Source organism: Petromyzon marinus, chromosome 35 (genome assembly GCF_048934315.1).
Source record: "Petromyzon marinus isolate PM22_M1 ecotype Great Lakes invasive population chromosome 35, UKy_Petmar_22M1.pri1.0, whole genome shotgun sequence".
NCBI lineage: Eukaryota > Metazoa > Chordata > Hyperoartia > Petromyzontiformes > Petromyzontidae > Petromyzon > Petromyzon marinus.
In genome coordinates this window covers 11,152,821-11,172,145 of record NC_133701.1, presented here as the reverse complement: position 1 = coordinate 11,172,145, position 19,325 = coordinate 11,152,821, and the positions used below count along the sequence as shown (strand labels likewise).

The 19,325-nt window shown below is 49.4% G+C and overlaps 1 protein-coding gene across 1 annotated transcript in view; it reads left to right on the top strand.

The window, feature by feature from the left end:
- Positions 1 to 14,258: 14,258 nt before the first annotated feature.
- The window catches only part of DMRTA2 (DMRT like family A2), a 56,372-nt gene continuing 51,305 nt past the window's right edge, over positions 14,259 to 19,325 (top strand). Inside the window, exons 1-2 of the mRNA XM_076071922.1 lie at positions 14,259 to 15,233; positions 17,277 to 17,764. Coding sequence (XP_075928037.1) covers positions 17,287 to 17,764 — 478 coding nt within the window. The 5' untranslated portion in view covers positions 14,259 to 15,233; positions 17,277 to 17,286. The remainder of the gene's footprint in view (positions 15,234 to 17,276; positions 17,765 to 19,325) is intronic.

The window sequence follows — 19,325 nt, the reverse complement described above, 5'->3', positions numbered from 1 at the left end:
AGTATGGTCAAACACCCCTCCTGCCCCGCAAAGCCAATGACCGACAGCACCCAAAGAGTGAATTGACGAGAGGGGGCTATGAGTAATGAATTCGTATGATCATTATTAATTATATAAATACATCAACTAAAAAAAAGGGAGCGCTTTCAACTGCCATGCGATTTATTGTCGGGGATAATAATGGAGCTGGCTTCACGGCAAATTCCTCACCCAGTCAGAGGCGGCGAAGGGTAAAGCACACAGTGGGGCTGCCCATACACAAACACCGAACCCGCGCTCCCACCCCGGACACTCCGGGGGGCGGGGAAGTTCTGCCGCTCCCGGCCGCCTTTGTATCTCCCGCCCCCCCCCCCCCCATCTCTCGTGTAATGAGCATAGGACCAGGCTCGCTCATTTCAGGCTGAACAGACCTACGGGCCGACAAGAGCAGGTGCGGAGAAGGCAGATCTTATCCTGTACCGCGCCGCTCCCCGACCGCCTTTGTCTCTCCAGTTGGTTACTAATGTTCGTACAGCACTAGCTACTTGACCGAAGGCTGAGTCGACCTCGGAGATTGCCCTGAACAAAGCTCGTATACGACGTTCCACCGATGTTAGGCAGAACCAAGCACTCCCGGCCGCCTTTGTCTCCCCGGTGTGTTAGCAACATGCGCACAGCACCGGGTAGTAATTTAAAGATGCACCCAGCTGCTCGATGTGCCTAGAGAATCGATTCGCCACTGATGTAGTCCGTGAGCCGGAATCGAACCCAGATGGTGGTGTTCGTAGTGCAATGCGCGACACTGCTCCACCTATCACCATACTACAGACAAAGATCCCCCATATAGACTTTAACAGACTGTTGGGGCAAGTGCTGTTAGCGATCGCCTATTAAGGGTGGCCTGCACCACTCCCGGCCGTCTTTGTCTCCCCAATTGCTGACGTGTATACACACAGCATCAGGTAATAATTTAAGGCTGAGTAGACCTAGCGGGAGCCCATGACCGGTTCAGATATCCGGCCACTATTATCGGTCGTAAGCGTGCATCAATCTCGAGTCGCTGGGTGCGCTAACCACTGCGCCACCTATCACCATACAAATAACAAACATCCCCCATGTAGCCTTCAACAGACTTTCGGGGGGCAAGTGCTGTTCGCGAGCACATTATCACCACCATACAAAGACAAAGGTCCCTCGTATAGCCTTAGCATACGTTCGGGGCAAGTGCGGTGAGTCGTACTCACACGCGGTGGTGGCATTGCACTCTGAACCCGTGTGGGGAGGCCCTCGTCTAACAGTGGATTGACAACGGGCAGTAAGCTCTAAACACCTCTAAACAGGCTACCGGGGCAAGTGCCGTTAGCGAGCACCTTTGAAGGCCGCCACGGCGCGAGAGGGAGTTGCCTGGCCGTCTTTGTCTCCCCAGTAGCGGTATTCGCACACTCCACCATAGTTCATTTATTCCATTTATTTATTTGGTATAGCCCAGCTACCGCTCACTGAAGCCGTGTTCGGTCATTGCTAGAACCCGTTCGGATATTCGCGGCTGAGGTTAGCCTCACACATACCCCTCCACACGCGCACGCAAAGAGAAATACAAAGACAAAGATCCCCCATATAGTCTGAACAGACTGCTGGGGCAAGTGCTGTTAGCGAGCACCTATGAAGGCCAGCACGGCACACGAGGGGGTGGGTCGCCAGCATCACGCCCGGCCGCCTTTGGCGATATAAACGCATTGCACCAGGTACTATTTTGAGGCTGAGTCGACCTAGGGGAGGCCCAGGACCGGTTCAGATAATCGTCACCGGTGTTGGTAACCGTGAGCGGGAATCGAACTCGGGTCGCCGGGTTCGTAGCGCAGCGCGCCAACTGCTACACTACCGCTCCCCGCACACACACAAGCACACACACACACAGACACACACAGACACACACACGTGTACGTATCTGTATCCATACCTATGGCTCGGAGCGGTAGGGCAGGGAGCACCGAGCGTTTAAATCATCCGCCCGGCCCGCGTCTCCCACTGCCCGTGAGTCGTTTGGACGCCAACGTTGGATTTGTTGCTGTCCACGAATGGGGTGACGGGTGTCCGCGCACAGACAAAGATCCCCCGTATAGCCTTCACATACTCTCGGGAGCAAAGTGCTGTTAGCCAGCACCTATACGAAGGGGGGCGGGGGGGGGGGTCGGTGGCCAGCACCACGCCCGGTCGCTTTTGTCTTTCCAGTGGCGATGTTGACACGCAGCACCAGGTACTGATTTGAGGCTGAGTCGACCTAGCGGAGGCCCCGAACCGGTTCAGATATGCGACACTGTTGTTGGTCGCGAGCGGGAATTGATCTCGGGTCGTCGTGTTGGTAGCGCCGTGCGCTAACCACTCTACCACCGCACTCCGCTCATTATACCTGAAAACACATTGATCATCAGCCATGGTCCATCCACTGCTGGATGAAATCCTCCGTCAAGCTGCGGCTACCTCTCAGGATCTTGCGACGCAAGTTCCACCCAGGATCTGCGCACGAACTGATTCCATCTCTCCGTCTCCTCGGTGGAAGTTCTCTCTCTGGAAGAGTTCCATTCCTTGACTGGCTCTCCGTCATTCATCATGAGCATTGTCAATCATCCCTTCATCTATCCGTGACGTGTTCTGCCCAAACTCACTTAATGTTCTTAATAGTTGAGCGTATTTACGTATATATATATACACGTAAGATAATTACTGCTGAGTGATATATCAGCCTAATTAACAACGCTACATTTTGCGTAAATATAGTCTATGCGTGCCATGGAAGTTATACACTTTCATAGGCGTAAGTGATATTACATGTCTAAGAGAGCCGTATAAAGTCTGAATACGAACACAGTGTGGGATACGTATTTCTATAATGGAGCTCTAGATCAGGAATAGCTCGATGAGTCTCAAGACTCGCGCTCAGGAGGGCCCTGCTACATTGAGATGTCTGACTGTGAATTCCATGCGTGAGAATTTGACGTCGAATTAAGAAAAGACCGGAAAAAATGCTTTTAAAAAACTCCGCACAGATGGATTCAATAAACCCAAAAAAATGCACTGCCACATCCTGACCACCTCGCTGCCCAAGTCTATAACACCGGGGAAGTACTGCACCTCGTGCCCATGTTGGTTGTGAGCCAGATCCACAACTGCTTAGCTTCAGAGACCGGGCACGTACGGAGAAAGAGAGAGAGAACGGCGCGCCTCGGGTTCCGTCACGGAACGATTTGAAGCACGCACGCACGCGAACATTACACCCACGCTCATTTTAAATTATCGTAGCAAGCAAGTTCAGCGCTGTGCCAATCCACTGCTGGATGAAGGTCTCCCCACGCCGCGTCGGTCACGGTGTGGGGGCGGGAGGGAAGCTGTTTGACCATACTTCACCACTTTATGGTCAGTTGCGGTCACGTGCGGACCGGTTCGGATAACAAACGCCACGCCGATGATAGCGGTGGCCGGGAATCGAACCGAGGTTTACCGGGGATTTGACGCAGTGCGCCAAACCGCGGCATCGCAAGCTCTGCACAGAGCAACACAACTTAGCAGACGAGATACTTCACACTTCACGTATTCGTCTCTCTACATCAAAAATAATTAGAAATCCTCTGTCAGATGCAACCCATAAGCCGCACGGCCTTCTGTGAGCACTTAATTCCAACAGCATTAACTCAAGAGAAGCAACACTCTGGACCGGATTCGACATCCAGTGTCTCATCAGCAGAGTCGGGCTCGCTTGAATGGAACGCTGGTGAAGTGCCGATCGTGCTGGCAAGGAGCCTCCCTTTACGATACAGGATGACAGTCGCTCGGTAGATAGTACTCCTGTTTATAGTATCAATTTACGCAGTACTGTGCAAAAGAGAAAAACTAGCTGCAATTTAACAGAATCACATTTTTCGTTCGGTGTCTGCTTGACGTGTATGTTCGCTGATTTGGTAACAGTCGCGTAACAGACGCCTCGTGATGACAGTAAATAATCCGGCATTGTATTAATCACAGCTGGTATCTTCACGTGACGTGGAAGGGATACTGGTCGTAACGCCAACGACTCAAATTCGCTTGTAGTCAGTCTACAATGTGTGCGTACACATGCCAGTGATGGGTACCCATCCAGCAGTGGGTTTAGCAAGGGGGCGTCGCTATGATTTATTTACGCAACGTTCTGTTGACTAAACGAAGACGTTCACGAGACGAGGCATCTGCATTGGATCGGATGAGACGAAGATTCCACATCGGATTGGATGCTCGGCTTCTGGATTGTATCGAATTGGATTCTCGGGTTCTGCGGTCGGACGACTGAATATAGACATGCGCTCATTGTTGATATCATGATTTGATCATCCTTCTCAACGACCTCTTCTCACTCTATCAATAATGCAGCTGAATGCTTTGTTGGTTGTAGCTGATCCAGGCGGGTAATCTACACATCTGCGCCGCAGCTAAAGGCGCGCTTATGCACGAGCAAGTTCATTGTCCCATGTTCGTGGGGTCTATATTGTACATCCTCGGTGCCATACTGGGCGAAATCGACGTGCAATTAACATTGAAGCTCTGCAATTAACCCTAATTGATACCGATCACGTTCACGCAATTGTGAGTCGCAGTGTGCACGCGTTGTTTACACACACACGCGCGCGCGCGCATGCACACATAAACACAGGCAGATATATACGAAAATACAGCAATCCCCCATATAGCTTTAAAAGACGTGTTGGGCCAAGTGCTGTCAGCGAGCAGCTATTGAAGGCCGACACGGCACACGAAGGGGCGGGTGGCCAACACCACGCCCGGCCGCCTTTGTCTCCCCAGTGGCGATGTTTACGCGCTGCACAAGGTACTCATTTGAGGCTGAGTCGACCTAGGGGAGGCCGGTTCAGATAATCGTCACTGGTTTTGGTGGCCGTGAACGGGGATCGAACTCGGGTCGCCGGGTTCGTAGTGCAACGTGCTAACCACCGCTCCCCATGTATAAACACGCTTATACTTGTACACGGAAACACAACATGCACAGCGATACAAATGCACGCAGTTTGAACGTTGTGTAAATACGTAAAATTGCGCATGTAGACACTATACATGCAGCTTACGTGAGCATGTACACACATGCGAATGTGCGTTTTGTGGGATATTGAATGCATCGATATTTAAGTTGACACGCAGTGAAGAAGTGTGTGTATGTGCAGATTGTGTTCTCAACGCTATTGTCCACTCATTGCCGTTTGCATTGTCAATGTACTTATGCACATTGTGAATATACATTGTGAATGTACGTTGTGAATATATTCTGAATGTACTTTGTGAATATACGTTGCGAATGTACTTTGTGAATGTACATTGTGAATGTACATTGTGAATGTACGTTGTGAATGTACTTTGTGAATGTACATTGTGAATTGTGAATATACATTGTGAATGCACGTTGTGAATATACTTTGTTAATGTACATTGTGAATGTACATTGTGAATGTACATTGTGAATATATTCTGAATGTACTTTGTGAATATGCATTGTGAATGTACTTTGTGAATGTACATTGTGAATTTACATTGTGAATGTACGTTGTGAATGTACTTTGTGAATGTACATTGGGAATGTACTGTGTGAATGTACTTTGTGAATGTAATTGGTGAATGTACATTGTGAATATACATTGTGAATGTACGTTGTGAATGTACTTTGTGAATGTACATTGTGAATGTACTTTGTGAATGTACTTTGTGAATGTACATTGTGAATATACATTGTGAATGTACGTTGTGAATGTACTTTCTGAATGTGCATTATGAATATACATTGTGAATGTACACTGTCAATATACTTTGTAAATGTGCGTTGTGAATGTACTTTGTGAATATACATTGTGAATGTACTTTGTGAATGTGCATTATGAATGTACTTTGTGAATGTACTTTGTGAATGTACATTGTGAATGTACGTTGTGAATATAATTTGTGAATGTGCGTTGTGAATGTACTTTGTGAATGTACATTGTTAATGTACTGTGTGAATATACATTGTGAATGTACTTTGTGAATGTACATTGTGAATATACATTGTGAATGTACGTTGTGAATATAATTTGTGAATGTGTGTTGTGAATGTACTTTGTGAATGTACATTGTGAATGTACATTATGAATGTAGTTTGTGAATGTACTTTGTGAATACACTTTGTGAACATATATTGTGAATGTACTTTGTGAATGTACTTTGTAAATGTACTTTGTGAATGTACATTGTGAATGTAAATTGTGAATGTACTTTGTGAATGTACTTTGTGAATGTGCATTATGAATGTACTTTGTGAATGTATTTTGTGAATGTACATTGTGAATATACATTGTGAATGTACGTTGTGAATGTACTTTGTGAATGTACATTGTGAATGTACTTTCTGAATGTGCATTATGAATATACATTGTGAATATACATTGTGAATATACTTTGTGAATGTGCGTTGTGAATGTACTTTGTGAATGTACATTGCCAATGTACTGTGTGAATATATATTGTGAATGTACTTTGTGAATGTACATTGTGCATGTAGTTTGTGAATGTACTTCGTCAATGTACTTTGTGAATATACATTGTGAATGTACTGTGTGAATATACATTGTCAATGTACTTTGTGAATGTACATTATGAATGTTGTTTGTGAATGTACTTTGTGAATGTACTTTGTGAATGTAAATTGTGAATGTACTTTGTGAATGTGCATTGTGACTGTACATTGTCAATTTACTGTGTGAATGTACATTGTCAATGTACTGTGTGAATATACATTGTAAATGTACATATGCATGCCTAGCAGGGATGGCATTCCAATTTAAAAAAAAATGATTTAGGATTTATAGGGGAAATTCGGGAAATATTTTGACGAACTTACTCTTTCGGATTACGCAGATGTACGTGTTCGTGCTCACAAAGCGACGTCACTCGATGCCACGTGACATTTTTTTTGGCGGGAACAGATTCGGAAGAAAGGTTGTGTTTGTGACGTCACTTCAGTTTTCGAATCGCAAATTTCGGACGATCCGATCATTCCGATAAGGCACGTGACATCACGACTCAGACGTCCGTCTCCTCGCTAATAGCGAGGTCTCGAGTGGTGTGAGTGTGTGAATATTTGGACACGCATGTAGGGTGGACAACAACACTAACTTTTAAAGCGTGTTGTTGTTGTTCGGAAGACATGGAAGGAACCGGGATGAGTAGAATACCGCACAGAGAATGGCTTAAAGACGATGACATAAGAAGAGGTTGTTGTTGTTAGGAAGATGAGGCCGCTGCTTGAGTATATTGGCACTTCAAGACGGAGAGGAAAGTCTAAATAAATGACGAAATGCTGCAGTGGACACCTACGGGGCTATCTGCCCCATGGATCGTGATGATGATGATGGATGACAGAGGTCAGAAATCCAACTGTGTTCAATCCGACGCTCATCGCTAAGGTGTGTGCGTGTGTGTGGGCCGCTCCGTCACCTGGGTGAACTCCACCGACCCGTGCGATGTCCCCTCTCTCCGTGTCGCCGTGGATGCCGAGTGATGATCACCCCGGGCCGGGTCACCTTGAGTCTGCACAACCTCAGACCCCCCCCCCCCCCCGCCCGCCCCCCACCCCGATCCACGTTGACTCACGGCTACGTCTGCCCCGTTTGTCTGTCCGTCCTATCTCACCCTCACCCCCCCCCCCCCCCCCCCCCCCACCTCGGCCGAGCGATCGGTTGCCCGGTAAAACGTTGAGCCGACGTTGAGCCAACGTTGCCTTGTGGATGGGACCGTTGGCCCAACGCTGGCAAAAGTTTCGTCCGCAGCCAGCCATTGCTAATAGTCGGAGAGTTTAAACAATAGCAACGTTCACCCAGCCCCCCCCCCCCTCCCCCACAAGTGTCTGTAAACCCCAGAGTAATAATAATAATAATGATGACGATGACTGACTGCGGCTTGACAAGCCACTGCTGGCCTCACCCTCTCTACGGCGCTATCGGTCGCGGCGGTTGTGTTGACCATACTTCATCACGCCGGTCAGTGGCTAGGGCTGTCACCGGCGTGCCAGACGATTTTTAGACGCCACTCGCCGCGGAATAGACCTCACATCGCCCGAGTTCACGGTGCGAATCGCGCTAACCACTGCGCCACCGCTCCACCGCGGCCAACGAAGGCCGCTCAATAGAACCCACGATCTCCTGCCCGTCCGCTCTCTGTGTCCCGCAGCAAATGCCGCAGTCTCCCCAGTTTCCCCTGCCGAATAGAATACAACAACAACAACAAAAACCCCGGAACTCCACGTGCGCGTGTGTCCTGCCGCTGCCTACCGCGCTTCGCTCTGACGGACGGAGGCAGCGAAGTCCGTATCGAGTCTCGTCTCTCTCCCGACGAGAACTCCCTCTTCTTCAGAGCTAATGTTTGCGAGAGGCATCGATTTGGTAGGCGCGCGCGCGCACGCGTGTGTGTATGTGTACATCATACACACACACGCGCGCGCGCGCGCATGCACGCATACACACACAAGGAGCGGTGGGGGCCCGGTTAGCGCCATTGCGCCACCAACCCTGCTATCATCTCAGTTAGAATCCCGACCCATGGCTGACATCAAGGGCGGGTGATACGTCTGAACCGGTTCATGAGCCCACCCCTTAGGTAGAGTCAGCCGCATGTTAGCACCCCGTGGTGAGGAGTGTAAAACTTCAGCACTGGGGGAGACAAAGGCGGCCCGGAGTGGTGCTCGTCACACGACCCGCCTCGTTCCAGCCTCGGTAGTTGTTTGCTAACAGCCCTTGCCCCAACAGTCTGCTACAGGTTACACGGGGAATCTTTGTCTTTGCATAACATTGAGAGTCGGATAGTGTCCATGACTTACGCAATAGCATTTTCCATAGCCATGTTTAGTCATAGGCACAATATGCACGTGTGTTTGTATGTTCTATAGGATATCCGGTACTATATAATACACAAGCATGGTCTTTGTTTATACCCTGAGTCTCAAGACTATTTTTCAGGAGGGTCCTGCATTGAGGGACATTTGTGACCAATTCATCCAAACATTTATTAGAGAATACTGCAGATTAATATCGTAATTGTTATATATGTATCCATACTGCATTACTCGGACACGAATCGCTGTCGGCTGTCCCATGGCGGTGTATAGTGGCCGGGCCTGGCTTGCTGATGAGACCTAATGAAGGTGAAACGCCTTCCGTTGCTTCCATTGGAATTACCCCTCGGGCAGTGGCAAATCTCACCGCGATATTTGTCAGGTTACTTAGCTTAACCCATTTTTACGAGGGATGATCAGCACTTTTGTACAGTGGCGAGATGTTAACTACCTCGCCTGGTACGCAGGAGGTCGTCGGTACGACCCCGACCCTGACGCCTGCTGCTGTATATTTTGGGGAATGTGCGTGTCTCTTTCGCTGTGGTCGCGTGGTTTCTTCTCCTGGTCCTCCGTGCTTTTCCCTCCGCATTTAGAATCAACGTCACGCGTTTAGAGTATTTGGCTGCTATACATGTCCACACGATAAGCCACTTCATTGAGCTATCATTTTTGATAGCCAATGTCGCTTCTGATTTAAAATAAAAAAGCTCTATAGCTCAGTGAGCCTTACCTGGTAAAATAAAAATTAGTTTTAGTTCGACTACGTACGGTGCGAAATAAGTTCAACATACATAGATAATAATACCACTTTAATAACAGCGTGGAAATAATGTGCGCGGAGAGTTGGGTTCAGACAAACTAAGTGAGTCGGTACACGCTGCTGATGCTGCTGCGTTGGCAGTGGCAGAGTGAACAACACAAACTCAACACGTTGCGTAGTCAACAATGCGTGGCCTCTAAACAAGTATATATTATAGGCGACGTTTCCGCCACTGATCCTTCTTCGCGATATCTTCATACAAAGGCATTCCTGTATAAGCGAGGGCATTATGTTTATTGTAAAGTATAGCCTATGGCCCCTCTTCACGGCATGATAAAGGGACATTGTCCAAAAACGTCGCCTATTATATGTTTTAAGGGCGGTGATTTTTTTATTCGATGAAAGTAAATGACTGTTAACAAATACATACTCTAACATGTTGTGCCGTGATCGACTCAGTATGCCTCATCCTGCTGATGTTCCAAACCACCCTACGTGCTGGCCAACGGAAAACATATAAATAAAAAAATGGAAGTTTAAACAAATACATTTCACGTCGAAAAACCCCGAGAAATTTTCAACATAGATCCAGAGGAATCTGACACCTCCCCCCCCATCCATACTCACAGATCCCTGGCTCCCCGTGTCTCCTCCATAGCTCCTGAAGCACCTCGCTGTTCTCGCTAAGGAGCATAAACCACCATCGTGCAAACTCCGGTCATCCTCGCAGCAGCGGCTGCAACGCTCTTCCTTCCGATATTAGGAAGCCACTGGACCTATGCAATTTTAAATAATCTAGATCGAAAAACTAATTTCTTTAGAACTTATTTTTTGGGGGTTTTAGTTTGTTGTCCTTCCCACGCACCTCCGATTAGCAGGGTTGGCTACATACGGTGCGAAATAAGTTCAACATACATACGTACACATACACCTGCGTTCGAATCGGGGGCCACGGCTAACATCAGTGGCGAGTGATAGATATCTATCTGAACCGGTCCTCTACTGTCCTCCTTCCCCCTCCACCTTAACCAACCCGCAATGACCAGCGAGGTGAAGTATGGTCAAACATCCGCCCCCCCCCCTTCCCTCCCCCAACCTAGCCAATGACCAACAGCATCCAGCAGTGAATGTACGAAGTGGCTATGCGAAATTAATTCATGTTATTATCGACATTATATAAACACATAAGTTCAACGTACGTACGTGCAAGGGAGCAAAAGCGATGTTCTCAGTGGAGATGAAGCGACGTGAGTGGTGAGCTCCGAGTGGTCTGAGAAGCCCCCCCCCCCCCCGGGACACCGACGCTGCTGATGATTACGATGACGACGGTGATGGGCGCTGGGAGTGCAGAACTTCAACTTCTTCTTTCTCGGCCCACCGTGCAAGGGGAAATCATTCGGCTGCACGGAGGAGAAACTCTCGGGTGTCAACAACACACGGGGAGCGCTCACTCCGTCGCTCGTGTTGTTACCCGTGAGTTGTGCGGGCAGTGCCCGCGGCTGTGGGAGGAAGTCGGCGTGCCCACCGTCGCCCGCCTGACGTTGGGCGCAGAGGCATGGGAAGACGCGTTTGCTCACGGCCTCCGAAATGCAATGTTGTTGTCGCTATGATTTGCCTCTCTCAATGAAAAATAAAATGTTCGACACATTTGCCCATAGCGTTGCCATGAAAAGGAGATGTACATCATAGACGACGTTTTGGGCAATCGCCTTTTCTAGAAGACGTATGCGAAAGACAAGGGCAGTATGTGCATGCTATGAAGCACGGACATGCTGTGACGGTGGGCCGTTGCCCGAAACGTCGTCTATTTTTTTTCCTTTTAGGGCCATATAGTTATGGGTGAATGTGTTAAATGTGCTTTTGCTCCGCTACGAACGCGGCAACAGCACCACACATCCTATTAATATTATTGTTTTCGTGGGGTATCTGTAAATTGTTGGCCGGGTAAACTTTACATGTACCGTATCATCCGGATTATTAGACGCTTTGGAAAGTAAGACGCAGCCCAAACTTGTGTCCGGTGTCAATAAAAATAATGCAAACCTGGTCTCCCTTAATCACAACAACAACAACAGCCCCAGCCATTCGACGTCACCACGGCGCCTTGTGCCAGGCTAGGTGCACTTTGAGGCCACGTGAAGTGTCGAAGGCTCGCTGGCAGCAGGTCACGGGACAGGCCCAGGTGGCACGGGTTCACTCCACTCCTCACTCGCGTGTACACTTACACAACCTACAGGAGTATAAGACGCACCCGATAATTCGGGATAAAAAAAGGTGCGTCTTATTGCAACGATCGAGAGAATACGGTAATCTGTGTAAGTGCTATACCGACGCTGGGTTTGACAGCCGGGCTGTTACTCGAGCGCGCACTCACACTCATTAATTTTCCATTACATTCCGAACCCGTGTAACACCACCGCCCTCCTATTGTATATGATGAGGGCGTAATAGCGATGTTGAAATATATTTAATTGCCTTTTATATCCTTTGTCTCCCTTAAAAGCGTTTCCTTCACGTGCCCGAGCTGCCCGCAACAGCGCCGTCGTTCAAATGAACCGCGCGACGGCGCACGGAAATACGGGGCTCTGCCGTGGGAATGTGGAATTTCCAACCCACGGATGGATGTATGGATGGATGAATGAATCGGGGGGGAGACAACGTTGGGATGACTAACGCTACCCATCTGCGAGGGTGGAGCGGTGGCGCATTGGTTAGCGCACCGAGCTACACGACACACGGCGACCCTGAGTTCGATTCCCGACCATGGCCAACATCAGCGGCGAGTGATATCCCAACCCTCGCCACTGGTGAAGTATGGCCAAGCGATCCCCCACGTGGGGAGACCATCCAGCAGTGGATTGACAAAGGACTGTGAATGAGTATTATGGGTCGTCGTAATACAGTAAATACAACGTTAATTTGCATATCAATGCATATTGGATCACATTATTAATTGCCATTGCTTCCAATTATTCGCTAATGAACCATTAATATCTGCTTGGCGTGCGTATAATTATTAGGCGATGATTGTTCATGCAAGCGCCATTCGCGAGCACCTATTAAGGTGCTGCTGCGCGTACATTGTACACTCGTACCGTGGGATACACGTGCGACAATTCGTAGCGCCACACGAGCACGTACACGTATAAGACAAAGATCCCCCGTGTAGCCTTAACAGACTGTTGGGACAAGTGCTGTCAGTAGCGAGCAGCACCAATGAAGGCCGGCACGGAACACGAGGGGATGGATTGGGCATCACCACGCCCGGCCGCATTTGTCTCCTTTGTTGCGATGTTTCCACCAGGTACTCATTTGAGGCTGAGTCGATCTAGGGGATGCCTCAGAACCGATTCAGATGATCGTCACCGGTGTTGGCCGTGAGCGGTCATCGAACTCGGTTCGCCGGGGTTAGTTGCGCAATGCGCTAACAACTTCGCCACCGCTCACCCCTTCCAGCACACACGTGTACACACATGCACACACGTGTACACACATGCACACACGTGTACACACATGCACACACGTGTACACACATGCACACACGTGTACACACATGTACACACGTGTACACACATGCACACACGTGTACACACATGTACACACGTGTACACACATGCACACACGTGTACACACATGCACACACGTGTACACACATGCACACGTGCACTTGAATATAGGCAGACACAAAGCAGTCATTATTCGTGAGCCACTTGACGGGGCCGTACCTGCAGACCGCTGTGTTTAGTATTTTTAATTACCCGACGATGTACGCGCGCGTATTTATGTAGGTATCTTGTATTTAAGTGTGCGTGTGTATATATATACACGAGTATGCGGGTGTGTATGTGCTACAGGGGATCTAATGTGTGTGTGTGTGTGCGCGCATGGGTGTGTTACTGGCCACCCACCCCCCACGTGTGCACTTAATCTGTACTCGCTAATAGCGCTTGCACCAAAAGTATGGTACGACTCTACCGGGGGGGGGTCTGTGTGTGTGTGGGTGTGCCTGGCACAGTAGGGGGCACAGGTGGTGCACCAGCCAGTCATCTCAGTCATCTCAGTCAGTCGACCCGTGGCACCTGGGTCTGCCCCGTGACCTCCTGCCCGCGGGCGTTCGACACTTCACGTGGCCTCAAGGTGCACATGGCCTGGCACAAGCGTCGTGGTGACGTCACCGCCACTTAGTGGCGAATGGCGGTTGTTGTTGTTGTGTCTGCGTTCTTGTGTGTCTCCGTGCGTGTCTTTGTACGAACAAACATACGCATTCATATATGTACGATATATATTACGTGTCAACGTATGTTTTTGTTATGTATATGTGCATGCGTTAGCAATGCATGTACCCTTCACGTGTGTGTATAATGGCACGCATGTGTCTATGCACGTATTTTAAAAAAAACGTGCGTATGTATTAGTTTACGCATGTACGTATCAGTGTACACATGTATCGGTGGGTGATACATATTTGTGTATATATTATCGTATACGCGTATATCCGCGTACGTTGGTACATATGTATCAACGCGCATGATGTCTGTATTTACGTATGTATGAATATGTGTGCTATGTATGGGCATACGTACGTATGTGTCAGTGTACTATATACTATACATGTATAGTACAAATGTATGCATGTGGTATACATGTGTGTGTGTGTGCTCAGCATAAAATGAGTACCTGGTGCGGTGTGTAAAACATTGCCACTAGGGAGACAAAGACGGCCGGGCGTGGTGCTGGTCACCCACCCCCACGTGTGCCGTGCCTGCCTTAATAGGTGCTCGCTAACAACACTTGCCCCAACAGTTCGTTAAAGGCTATACGGGGGATCTGTATCTGTGGTTCTGTACGCACACGTGTGTACTTACATTGCCACGTAATTTTGCAATTTAGTTCAATTCCAATCTAGCAACACATTTATATAAATAAACAAACGCGCAACGCTCGCGTTATAGACAAGTGCATTAGGATTCACTCATTCGGTCACTTGTATTCAGATATGTATTATTATTCTAATTTGCAAATTATTATTATTACTACTTGAAACTTCGTCGGTTCACGGGGCCGACCAATCTGGCGGGCCCTCTAACGAGCACCCCGGGCCTCGCCAATCGCCGTCCACCCCCTCCCCGCGAGCACCCGGGGCAGCCCGACGCTCTCGCAGGGAGGGGTGGTGGTGGTGGTGGTGGTTGGGGGTGGTGGCCGGGATTCGTAACACAACAGAATGACTTGAAAGTAAAAGAGCTGCGCAAACTCGTGGGGCTCCTGCGAGAGGTGTGCGAGAGGGAGCGAAGCGATCGAGAGAGAGAGACACACAGACACACGGGGAGAGAACGAGGGAGAGATACACACACACACAGACAGGCACACGCACACGCACGCGCGCGCGCGCACGTTCACCACTGCGCTGGGCGCATCCAAGGAATGAAAAAAACTTTGCGCGGTTCAAGAGAGCGCAACAGAATGTAGCGATCGCAGTCATCATCGATCGATACTGTCGACTTCGTGAGCATTGTTTTCGTCGCCGACTCGACCATCATCAACAACAACAGCATCGTCACCGACATCGTTAGAAGTAGCAGCATCTACATCGTCTTCAACGTAAGTAGTCGTCATCAGCAGCAACACTCATCTGCTACTGTTAACTGCGTAATCATAGATTTGTCTTTTGCCTGTTACCTTCATCGTCCTTATCATCAGCAGCAGCTACTGCTGCTTCCTCCTCTTCATCATGAGCACATCATCAGCGGCACCCATCTGCCCCTGTTAACTTTCACAGTGTCCTCTGTAACCTTCATTATCATCAGCAACAGCAGCTACTCCCGACTCTTCATCACGAGTACCACCACCACCATCATCATATGATACTACTTTATCGTAATCCACACGTTCGTAATCATCATCATCATCACCATGCGTCGCGTGGCACGTGCATGGTCCTGACGACGCCGTCTATCGCGTCGATGAGACCGGGCGATGTCTCCACCACGTGCGCGCGCGTTGGCGAACGGAGCGCGCGCGTGGCGATGCGCGGAGATAGGCGAGCGCAGAGTGCGGGATTTTCTATCGATTAATCTCGCTCGTAAACAGTTGCCTGGAGATTACAGCGTTCGTGTACTGTGTATATATATATTACTCGCGGTGAGTTCACGTTTCGTTTTAAGTCGTTGTGTGTGGTTTGTTTTGTCTGTATGTTGAACTCCTTTCGCACCGTACGTAGCCAACCGTGCTAATCGGAGTTGGGGGGAGGGGGGGGTGACAACAAACCAACACAAAAAGCAGTTCTAAAGAAATGAGTATTCATTCGAGATGACTTAAAAGTGCATTGCTCCGATGGCTTCCTCATATCGAAAGGAAGATCGTTCCAGACGGCCGCAGAACGAACTATTTTAAGGGAAACAAATGATGTGGTGCTGATGTTGCGTTGGGTACTGCCAAATGCGCGACTGTGCACAAGTAGAGTCGAAACAAAAATAACCAAACACATCTGTCAGTCACATATAATGGGCGACGGTTCGGGCAATAACCCTTATTCATAGAACGAACTCTTTTAAAGGGCTTAGAACAGAGTACTCCGGTAAGTTGCAGTTGTAAGAAAAGGTTAAGACAGCTGATCAAGCTGGGATTTGTATTTATTAATAATTACGTTCATAATCATCACGTGTTAATTATGTACGTGTGTATGTGTGTTTAACTATAGATGTACAATTACGGTCTAGACCAGACCTTTGGAAGTCTATAGCGAGTACGTGGACCGTGCACGGTGAACGTCACCACCACTGCACGTCGCTAATTCGCTCAGCATCAGGGTCCCCGATACACACGAGGCCACGTGTTCGTTTGCGGCAGTAAACAAAGATTTGTATTATAAATGACACAATGTAAAACAGAAACGAATTATCACTCACATAGCAGAGTCGAACTTAGACGGTTAGAACTACGTAGGGGTGGGGGTGGTGACAGAAGAGTCAAGCTCGCAGTCCCACATTTGTCGTGTGGGTTTCATTCACTCGGTTGGTTTACCGCGTGAATGTTTGACACATGCGGGGAGTACAACTTAGATTTGAGTTGTCTGCAGTAGGGAGCACTAGGAAGTGAAACTTACGCGTTCAACTTGCAGCGTTAATATGTTTAACAAAGGAAAAGCATGGAGTAGTGTATAGGATAACTCTCACACGGCAGATCATTGAACAAGTGCTGTTGGCGAGCACCCATTCAGGTCATTCATACACACATACACAGGGGCACAAATGAATTCCATACACGTGCAGGCATATTAAAGCTTACATGAACATAGTTTTGTTTTACGTAGATACACACATACAGACAGTACTCTTGACACAAACACACACAAAGATCCCCCGTACAGCCTGAACAGACTGTTGGGGCAAGTCCTCTTAGCAAGCACCTACACACACTTAAAAACAAAGATAAAGATCCACCGTATAGCCTTAACAGACTATAGGGGCAAGTGCTGTTAGCGAGCACACTCACACACTCACACACTCACAGAGACATCAACCCCGCAACTCGCCACTCGAGACAGACCCCCCCCCCCCCCCCACTCTCAACCGGTGCCACGTGAGAGCAACGGGAACGTCTCCCGCCAGTCACCCGCACGGCGTATCTCTACCACCCCCGTAGGTGCTTGACCATGGACGGCCGGCCTGACCTACAAACTCCGGTGTCGGCCGCCGCCGCAGCAGCCGCTGCCGCCGCTGCCGGGCTGCCTTTGTCTCTCCTGAGCCGAGGCCCGCCGCACAGCCTCCTGCTAAGAGCCGCCGACAAGTACCAGCGCACGCCCAAGTGCGCGCGATGCCGCAACCACGGCGTCGTGTCGGCCCTGAAGGGCCACAAGCGCTACTGCCGCTGGAGGGACTGCCTCTGCGCGAAGTGCACCCTCATCGCAGAGCGGCAGCGCGTGATGGCCGCGCAGGTGGCCCTCAGGCGTCAGCAGGCGCAGGAGGAGAGCGAGGTGCGAGAGTTGCAGCTCTTCTACGGGCCCGCCGAGGGGCTGGCCATAGCGGCCGCGAACGGCATTCTGGCACCGAGGCCCGCGTACGAGCTGTTCGGGCAGCAGCAGCAGCAGCAACAGCAGCAGCAGCAGCAGGATGGAGGGGTGTTGGAGCCAGGTGAGTGTGTGCGGAGAGTTCAGGGATCTGTGTTTCAGTTCCGCTTTGGAGTCAGAGGCATTGCCGGCATAAGGCACTACAACGAGAGTGCACATCGCGCCTGTCTGTGACAACGCCGTACGTTTTGTATTTAGATGTATAACATTGCACACGATAATCCTAGAAGCATATTTTATGTTTGTTGAACTTCTTTCGCACCCTACGTAGCCAACTGCGCTACGGGGGGGGGGGGGGACAGCAAACTAAACACGCCAATTCACGATGGGTGTGACGCACCAACAGTAATCGGAGAGTTCCAGAGCAACGTTGCGAACTCTAACGCGATGCCATCGCTCTTATGAAGTTGGTCAGTCAGTTCGCGAGCCTCTCTCTGTGTCACTGGGAGTTGGGATGGTGGTACAACGACTGTCAAGAAGACGACACAACGCGAATGAAACTTCACCAAAGAGTCGACCTCGCTATTGGCTGCAGGGGGGAAAAAATCTTGATTTGAAGCTTTCGTGACTGCAGGAAATCCACACTCCTTGGTTCTTTCGGTAAAATTCACGTAGGTAGAAAAATAAAACAAAATAAAAATAATAATACTTTATCACGACGTTGCGATGGCAACACGAGCGGTCGTCCTCGGGCGGAAAAAAATAATCCTGCAGTGGAACTGCTGAACCGAAACGTCGTGATATATATATTTTTTTAATTTTGTTTAATTTTTCAACCTACGTGACTTTACCGAAATAACCAAAGGGAGTTGCCATACAGCGACAATATCCCAAACACCTGGAGAGACACGAATTCGGAACCGCAATGCAATGCAAAACAAACGATTCCTTTGAAAATACGCAAGCCACGTTTGTGCCCTAAAGAGCGGCGCTTACGTGCTGCCGATGAAAGGCTCCCCCCGCTCGGCATCAGGCGAAGAAAGCCTTCCCCGGTGTGAGCGCGAGTTGGATGGGGAACGCCGCGAGTCTCGCATCGCCCCAAGGGGTCTTCGTGATGCTTCCCCGAACAACGTGGGTTACGTATTGTGAGGGCGCTTTAGAGTTCGTCTGGGATCGATTGGTAGCTCGGTGGTTTCGGCTACCTCCTTGTTTGATGAGTTCAATTTCAGGTCACGGCTAACATCAGTGGCGAGTGATATGTGAACTGGAGCTGCATTCACCCCCACCCCACCCCCACATCACCACTGCCCCCCACCAAACACAACCTTGTGACGAACGTGGTGAAGTATAGTCAAACAACCCCTCCTGCCCATGACCGACACGGCGTAGAAGAGGAATGAATCCAGCGGTGGATTGAGATTTTCTTTATACATATACAGGGACGTGATGATGTACGACTAAAAATGACTAAACGCATTCGTCAATGACACTGCGACCCGAAACCAAACGTTTAAATAGGCGACGTTTTGGGCAATGGCCCTTCTACGAAGCAGAAACCACAGCGATGTGCCCGTGACACCGTGGCACGTGCCGCCTCTTGTGGCTGCCACTCCTTGGTTTGTCTCCACGACCGAGCGTGACACCTCTCTGGCCACGCTGTCCCAGCCCAAGCCCCCGCTCGCTTG